The 9328-nt window shown below is 39.8% G+C and overlaps 1 protein-coding gene across 1 annotated transcript; it reads left to right on the top strand.

Annotated features, from left to right (window-relative positions):
* The first annotated feature begins 7318 nt into the window (after positions 1-7318).
* LOC104950651 (transmembrane 4 L6 family member 4-like) lies at positions 7319-9328 on the top strand. Its single transcript, XM_010777196.1, has 3 exons — positions 7319-7482; positions 8268-8491; positions 8849-9328. The coding sequence occupies exons 1-2, from the start codon at positions 7349-7351 to the stop codon at positions 8479-8481; spliced, it is 348 nt and encodes a 115-aa protein (XP_010775498.1). The 5' UTR covers positions 7319-7348; the 3' UTR covers positions 8482-8491; positions 8849-9328.

Below are 9328 nucleotides of genomic sequence, written 5' to 3'. Positions count from 1 at the left end.
TAAAGCAGTTTAATAGGGATCTGCAGGTACATTTTTAAGTATCCTTCTCCAAGCCACACAACTATCAAATATAAAAAATCAAGCCTGATTGTTTGCACTTGACCCCAAATCAAAACCTTCACTGAATTTTCAAGACTACCTAAACAAAAAAAAAGAAGAGAGTACTAAAGTCATGATTTAAAGGGTTGTATTATATTATCACATCATTATATACCAAAATCTATAAAGATAGAACTAAAAAATAAATGTAAGAAATGGAGTAAAGAAATAACCAGGTTTAACCATTAAGAAGAAAAGAAAGGCGACCATATCAGTGATTTAACAAAACCAAACCATCACACAGCCACAAACTGTTCTGTCCTGCCTTTGAGAGAGAGAGAGAGACCAGAGTCTGGCAGGCGGTACCAAAAAAAGAAAAACAAGAGAGACCAACATCAGGAACTAAAAAACCACGCAGACTCCAGGGAACAGTTTTACATACCCCACAGAGAAAAAGAGACAACAATAGGAGAGACACTATTGTCTAAACACCTGTATACTTGTTGAAAACAACCAACAATCCCACCAAACTTAATCTGGCCCTGCTACTTAGGAAATTATTTGTCAAATATTCCATATATTCCCAATCACTGTTGTTAAGACCTTTCCTTATTGCACTTTTTCAGTTTACTAATTTTACTAAATTTTTCTTTTTGTATTTTACTTTGCACTATTTTTTTCTGTGGTATCCCTGTTTTATTTGTGTTTGCACGTTGTTGGAGGAGCCTTTGACCTAAGGGGGGGGGGGGAGGACACGTTCGATTCCAGTTTTGGATAGTGTGCTGTTGATGGCATTCATTCCATTTCAAAGTGCTGTTTGACGCTCTGTGTAAACTTCGCACACTGCCACTCCAATATCCAATCACAGGGCTTGAGAACTAATCACGGGGTTTGTCAAACAGAGCACGTGGTGTAGTCCCAAATGATAGCAGAGGATTATGGGTAGGGTGTAGTGGCTCTTCTGCCATTCTAAACTCCGAACAAATATTTGTTTCTCCGAATCGAAGGGGAAAAATACAAAAGCATTGTACACAATTTAAACCAATCAATGTTGTGTAATTAACAAGCATGATCTGGTGTTTTTGAGTTGATGAGTAGTGCAGATATCACTGTAAAATCAATCAACAGTAAAGAGAATACTTACTTCCGGGTGTAAAATTTTCTGTTATCCAATGGGAATGGACGCTCACATTGCCTTTAACTGCCGCCGACATGGACTGATGCGGTGCTTCCCTGAGCGTCAAATACCGCCGCCGATGGGAATACATTGCAATCAGTTGAAAGCTCTTTGCGTCTGTTTATGAAGCTGAAGGAGCCTCGGCGCGTCCCAACTGCACGCCATAGAACCCTGACCAAGCGTCGCTCCTGGACTTTCAGGGAGTGAGACTGTGTTGTCTGGTTTACTAATTGTACCCTTGCTTGAACATGGAATAATGTAATTAATTTTTGTGAGTATAAATATTGATTTATTTCATTCTTTACACTTTGGATTTAATGTAACATCCAAACATAATGAATAAATATTAATCACATCAAACATCAGGAATATTGACTCGGCAGTCGGGTTCTTCAGGTCATACAAATCTATTAAATTACACACGCACGCACGCACGCACGCACGCACACACACACACACACACACACGACACTGGGTTAAATAAACACTGATCCATCTGATCATAGGTCAATAGTGGCGGCGTGATTCGCCTTGTCACTGGCAGCTGCACTCTTTAATTATACAGCCATTGATTGGTCAGGATGTCAATAAGGCATTTAAGCAGCTTAATCCTCAATGTATTACATTAGCAATATGCACATAGCTTATGAATTCATTCTCAGCCTGAGGTGGAGCAGTTGTATCTTTTGCCTCTTGCTGTTCAATACAGCTGCTCTGGGTTTTCGTGAAATGTCAATAGAAATAGGAGAAATTGATTGATTTGATTGCTGGTGGCTAGGGGAAGCATTCGTGGAGGAGGGGGCGGGTTGGGGGGACTGCAGAAGCTACTTTCTGTTTTGCTGAGCTGATGCCAAACTGCTAGCTCTATCTGCTGTCGCCACCCACCCCCCAAAGAAATCTATCAGGAAGAGTAAGATATCTCATCAAGTTAAACAGCTGATGGAAAAAACTATTTGCAATTTTGTGCTGTTATGTCAGGAGTCAGGACATTCATGCAATTCTAGCTCTATCTTGCTTCTCCTCCCCCCTTTCCTCCCCCTCAGCATCTACACCGTAGATGAGAGTTGTTGCTGAGAGAGTCACTCCATCACCTCTGTGGCGACTTCAAAGGTTCCAGTCCATGAATGGTAAGCACCTTTGGGTGGAGTTGGTCCCGGCCGAGGGTAGCAGGAGCCGGGAAGGACAGGGAGCGCTGGGCCAACACTCAGAGTGACCAGCCAGAGAGTGGAGAGAACAACAGAGCACTTGCTTCACAGTTGATTGACAGTAGGTTAATTGACTGAACCCTCACTAGAGAGCAGCCCCCACAACCCTGTCTCTCCAGAGGCATCTCACTTCCCTATCTCAGATGAAGACGTTCATACTGATCTGTGGGAGGCAAATGTTCATGGAAATGCACTGGGACTGATGACATAAAGGGAACTATTAGTATTGAAAGTGTGTATTCTCTGGTGTGTTTTAAGATCTTATTTTACATTATTGTAGTTTCAATATATCTTGCTGAACTGGGACACTACATTCCCCAATAGGGTTGTGTGTGATGTTAGTGTAGTCACAGAAATAATCATAATAGTAATACAATACAAGGTCAACATATTGAGTAGGACATGTTAATTGTTGCCTGGATTGTGTTCGATTGCAAAGTCAAAGAGAGGAGGTATTGGTTGGTTGGATGTACATTAAACAGAATATTTGAATCATCATGTATGACCTCCTGCATTGTGAGGATGAGGCTACTAAAACCTTGAGTTATAGTAAAAAAGAAAGTGAAATGCTTTGATCAGCCAGTGTAAGAATCATAACCATACCCTGTTCCAAGTCTGTAAGCTCAAAATGTTAGAATGAACTAATACATTGAACCCGGTGCAACATAGCCACAATCGCGGCAAACGTGTGGAGAATGTCTTCCTGTCAGTCTATAAAAAGGTTCAAACTGAAATGTATAAAGAAATATTAAACAGATTTATCACAGAAACTGATTTATACAGACATTCCGTTTTCACAGAGGATGAACCTGTCTGACTTTTACCTGGTGTTTACCTGATCCTTCTTCTTGGACCACCAGCATGAAAACTCTGGAGTTATTGAATGCTCACAGAAAATCATGTCTTTTATGTAGTTTAGAGTAACTTGCAGCTATTTTTAAACACCTCCATGTTTGTACTTAGTATAGTTTAATTATAGGTGCTTTTTGTGTGCAATGTAATAAATGCTGCAGGAAAATATGTTTCATGCTGTGAAGCATGAACATTCTTTTCCTCCCACAATGTAGCTTCAAAAGTGTTTCTTTACCGGCTTCCTGTTAACAGCATAGAGGCGCTCTCTAAAACCATCAAAAATAATGAACTTATCTGTACTGCTACGCAGTCTTTCATACATTTCCTGAGGGAAATAAAATAACAGCAGTATTGATAAAAGTAGAAACATGAAAGTAATTTCCACGACTCCATCCCAATGGTGGGATTGACTTTCAATTATGAGGCTTGGAAACATTGCTATCGTTTAAGCTGCCCCTGGATGGCGTGATGGCGAGCCATCTAAGCGTCTTTGACAGCTGCCATATGCAGAATCTGTCCTGGCAGTCATCTTCACACTCTGAAGCAAAAGACCAAATAAAGTAAACAACTAAAATATTTATTAACAGCAAACTCTTATCACGACACAGTCTTCAAGTCAAATGACACTTAACCCTTTGGGTACAATAATGTTGGCCATTTTGATCTGGAGAATAAACAATGAACAGACCTGGAGGATTCCTCCGCCGTGTTCCTCTATCAAAAACATGAACAAGCACATCAGGATCTAGAAGGTCCAAAACTGCTTCTTTTAAAAAGTCAGACATTAAACACAATGGCTTGCTTTTTTTTTTGTAGGAACTGAGTCAAGAACAACATTGTCATTTTCAATATTAGATTTTTTTTACATGTGTACATAGTTCTATTTTCGGGCTCTTATTAAGACTGTTCAGTTCATACAGACATGTGTTGGAAAAATAAAAACGTGTGAAGTGAAGTCTGTCCGGGCTCCTCGTCCATTTGCAAAGACTCCTGGGACTGATTCTGGTCTACACTTATCTGGAATTCAAAATTCTTCAGATCTGTCTGGGACACACTGATCAGAAATCTGTATACACAGGCGAGTCAAATACACAATGTTGTCTAATGTTGCCAAACGGTGAAAAGACATTAAACTATGACCAATTATAAAAGGGTTAAGGCAAGAATAGAAAAATAAAGAAATAGTAAAAACAATAGAAATGTTGCTTCTCTGTCATAATCGACATGCAACTCTCAAATCCTAAGAAGCTGTGGTAGTGAGAATTATTCACATAGTCGTACTCTCTTTACAGAACCCTTCACTTTACACAGTATTTACAGCAAAACAGAGCCTATCCCACAAAAAGTAGTCACTGAAATTAACATGTTATTCATGAACACAATGATAATTAAAAAACTGTATAATTGTATCATATTGTCAGTATGTAAAAACATTTACACAGAGACTTGCAAATAGTGTTGTACAGTAGTCATTATATCCCATATCAAATCAATCAACAGAGCAATCCAAAAACAGCGTTTTCAGTGATCCTTTGTACAAATATCTGCTTTTGATTGCTGTGTTGATGGGTACAGATTTAATTTACATCACTTGTTTTTCTTTTGTGTCACCGTACTCTGTGCACAGTTGACCTTTTTAGTTTTACAAGAGGCATAGTAACTTTGGAGGACAGTACAGGGAAGAATGCTCAAGTGAGACACAAACAGATGTGGTGGCAAACAAAGACGAGGATATTGTGTTTGAGGGGTCAGAGGGGCGGCACACCTCGCTGCATGCAACTGTCCCCTTCAGAGGTTCAACAACCAGCATCAACTTTCCCAAAGTTACAGCACACAGGGAGGAAAAATATGTTCCAAACACGACCAGAAACTAAATCTAGTGTGACATTATCGTGTAAGTTTAGAACAGGGGAGACTTATTTTAAACTCCAAAGACCAAAGTCACCTAATCAATACGTCAATGTTTTTCCCTTTACAGCTAGTGTAGGCATTGAAGACACAACTGAACTCACACTAGCGGTGAAAATGACAAGATCATTTCATTTAGATTGACTCTTTACCAGAGGAAATTATTGTGATATTGAACCATAACATTCAAGAAGTGAGTCTGCAGAAGTGAGTCATGTCCTGCCTTTAGAGACCTATGGCATGCTCATATTTGTGTTTGTTTCTTGTCACTAATTTAAAAGGTGTTCTACTGTACATGCACTGTTTTTGGCTATGATAGAGTGATGTGGTAGCTAGTGGCTCACGTTAAGTTTTATAGTCACACAAACCACATGGCGAGGTGGGCACAGATGTGAGTTCCATGCCTACTGATAGGTGTTGTCTTAAAAATGTCTCCAAGTTGGTGTGCTTGGATTCAGAGTGTTCCTGACTTTGATACAGAATACTATTTTTCTTAAGAACTCCAGCCGGTTCGCTTTACATAGAAAATGATCTTTGATGAAAACAAATGAAGGTTTCATTTTCACTCTGAAGGATTATCTCAATCTGTGGAGGCAGTTTTTCATTCTGAGGCAGCAAATTGATTCTCCTGGAAGAGGAAGAAAAAGTCCTGATACCTACAACGCTGCTGTTATCAGGTAATCATTTCATGGTTGAAGCATAATTCATGGCCCCAACACGTAGTTCGCATTTTAAAGTTTGCTCTATTTTAACAAACATTTGAGACAGCGTTCAAAATGCCCCCTGGTTGTCTGTAGTGGGAGAAAAAAAACAGACAGTGATGGACACACAGGGTGGTAACAACGAACGACACTTGACGGAAACGTTTTCAGACAAGCTTTTGGATAATGGAGAGAGATGAGGACGGGGGGACCGCTGCAGCGTCAGAGCTGTGAAAGAGTGAAGTGCACCAGACTCTCTCGCCTTATTAAGCCTTGCCGTCTGTAAACAAATTCAACACTTGGTGACCTCCTGGCATACTCAAATCCAGGCCTGCTTGACATGGCTTTAAATTACACCCACCCTCCTGCTCTTTCTCTTTTGGTATGTCTCTCTCTCTCTCTCTGCTACTCTTTGTGTGCCATCTGCTTCAGAGCTAAGTAGCCCAGGGAGACGCCAGAGAAGTCTGACCCACACGAGCTCTGAAGATTTTAACAATAGCTACGACTGCTGCTTCATCTAGCCTGCAGGGATCTTTTGTTCACCATTAAACTGCTTACACATGCTTTTGATATCATAACTTGTTATGACTGGCAGTCAATCACATCAGAGAGGAGACTCTGAGGCTGAGGGACGGCAGCGTTAATGGCTCAACAGACAACAGCTATGGGTACCACTTTACAATAAGGCTACCTTTATAAAGGGTTTACGAATAGTTAGTAATTCATTTATTAATTAGGTTGTGAACACTTTATAAATCATTGATAAGCTTTTATAAGACATGAGATAAACAGGGCAACTGTGACTGGTTGCTTGCCAAATAGTGAGCCCACATTTATCTATACTGCTAANGAGGAGATCTCGTGAGTTAACTCAAGAAAAATTGGTTTACAGGAGTCTTCCCCCACTCCTCACCGAGAGATAAAAGTAGATTTCATTGTCTGTCATCTTAGTCGTGTAAACCTTTGTCCCGACTTTGTTCTCCCCTAAATACCCATTACGACGTTACTAGACAAACCATTAAGTACCTCGGTTTGTGAAGTCTATGCTGTTACAAACATATATAGACTCTGGATATTAATATAACTTACTTTTTGTCATAGTAGTCCCCTGAAATTTTACTCAAAGTCTACCATAGTAATATGGTCAACAAAAAGACCTAGGAGGAGATTCAGGTGATAAGGTGGTGGGGGGTTACCTTGGTTGGTGATTGGCTAATGGTGACACAAGCTAAATAATCGTTATGACATCACAAAGTGGCCAAAATCTGATCAGCTCATTTTCAGACAGGTTTTTATATAAATGGATCAGGAAAAAAGAGAGAGAATCTTTGTTCCTGAAACTTTCAGAGTCTCTTTCCACAGAGGGGACACATGTTGATGTAGAAGAGACATAAAGAAGTGGATTTTGCATAATAGGTGACCTTTAACATCTAAATCTCTGACCTTTCTTTGTCATTTGACTGCAGATGTTGCTCTCCATTGCCTTCGCTGCAGTGGGGGTGGCCGGCGCTTTCTACAGCTTCATTGTGGCGTTGATCGGTCTGAACAGTGGGCCACTCTGCTACGCTGAGGGCGAATGGACGACACCTTTCAAACACAGGTTACGAACAGATTTCCGATTGAAAAAGGACATATTATGCTTATTTTCAGGTTCATATTATAGTATTTAGTGTCTCTACTGTGACATGTCTCCATGCTCTAATGTTCAAAAAGCTCTTTATTTCTCTTCTACTGTCTGTGCTGCAGCACCTCTTTTCACCCTCTGTCTGAAACCAGAGCGCAGTCTGCTCTGATTGGTTAACTGGCCGGCTCTGTTGTGATTGGTCAACCGCTTACAGATGTCCCGCACCTTAGCCTATCATGTACAATATGTTGGAGCGCTAGCCATTGTTACTAAGTGATGTCACTATGTTACGGAAGTAAACAAAGGAGTCCAATGGAGGTGTTTCTCCCTCTGATGGAAACTTAAGCCTTTGTCAAAGTCAAAGTCAACTTCATTGTCAATCTTCCAGTTTGTGTGTACAGACAGAGAGCTCGAAACACAGTTTCTCACAATCCTAAATACAAAAACAAATATGTATGCAAATATGTATATACCTATATATACACAATCAAAAGACACATTTATGCACACATTAAGACCTAAATAAAAGCATTACAATCAATATATACAAAATAACAGTCACTTCAATATCTTTGAGAATTGAGTAGTGCAAGACTGTCCATAGCAGCGTAAATAAAGTGTCTGGTGCTGGAATTTCGCAGCCCATTTACATGTAGAAAAACCTACAACACACTATATGAAAAGGAAACCCTCCAAAAACAGAATAGGGCCCCTTTAAAAACGATGAAGTGGTGGTCATTTAAGCATCTTATTTCCCACAGAAACACCTCCTACCTCGCCGAATCTTTTTTGTGGGGAAAGTGTGTTGAGCCCAAGAACGTGGTGCAGTTCAACATCGGGCTGTTCCTCGCCCTGATGGCCACCAGCTGTCTGCAGGCGCTGCTCTGTGCCGCGCAGATAATCAACGGCCTCGCTGGCTGCCTGTTTGGAGCCTGCAACGAGAACAAGCTGGATGAAGCCCCACTTTCATCATAAGCAAGGCGAGGCAAGTTTATTTGCATAGCACCTTTCAACACAAGGCAATTCAAAGTGCTTCACAAAAATGAAAGACATTAAGAAACATATTATGAAATGGCATTTAAAAACACTCATTTAAAAGCAAAGATGATCCAACATGAATATCAAACGTACATGAATTTAAGTGACAGAGCAGTGTGAGAAACACACATCTGAAATGTTTAGGTCTCTCAATCATTGCTCACATTTTAGCAGAAATTGTTTTCTTTGACCTCACTTTCTTTCTACTTCTTTTTTAACTTAATTAGTCTGCAGCAGATAGATGGATTCAAAAAGTTCTGTCCACCAGTTTATTTTTACATTTGATGTTTTTTTTTTTATTCAGGAACCATGAGTCAGGAAGAACTAATACCACTTCTGAAGATTTCAATGGCGCCACCTACTGGAAAGCTGGGAGAAGTTTGCTTCGCTGCATCTGCATCAAACGCTGCATGGCTTTTAATAACTTACTGCTGTTGGAAGATCATTAGGGCCATAAAGAGGAACAATTATGAGATGAAGTTTGATTAAAAGGCAATGAGTTAAGATGTCAAGAATAAAGTCAGATATCATTATTTTGCCAGATATAATATGATCATTTGTTTTGTAATTTGAATGCAGATTTAAATGCTATAGCGATAGCATGTAGTTTGAAAAACAACTTAATTCTGGAAATGTTTAAAATAAATTGTGCATACGTTTTTCCCTGGCCCTAAACTCCACCATACTCTTGTGTCCTGTATTTTATCAGACTTTAAAAACGTCAGCTTAATTTAATTATGCTTTACAATGTTGCAGTGTATTAAAAATACAAATGCTAATTATA

This window comes from Notothenia coriiceps, unplaced genomic scaffold, assembly GCF_000735185.1.
Source record: "Notothenia coriiceps isolate Sejong01 unplaced genomic scaffold, NC01 NC01_scaffold00017858, whole genome shotgun sequence".
Taxonomy (NCBI): Eukaryota; Metazoa; Chordata; class Actinopteri; order Perciformes; family Nototheniidae; genus Notothenia; species Notothenia coriiceps.
The sequence above is the reverse complement of the archived record's forward strand: the minus strand, read 5'-3'. Positions and strand labels throughout refer to the sequence as shown.

Coding starts and splice junctions, on each gene's coding strand:
- LOC104950651 (XM_010777196.1), top strand. CDS start 7,349: ATGTTGCTCTCCATTGCCTTCGCTGCAGTGGGGGTGGCCGGCGCTTTC. Junction 7,483..8,267: donor ACGACACCTTTCAAACACAG/GTTACGAACAGA, acceptor TATTTCCCACAG/AAACACCTCCTACCTCGCCG.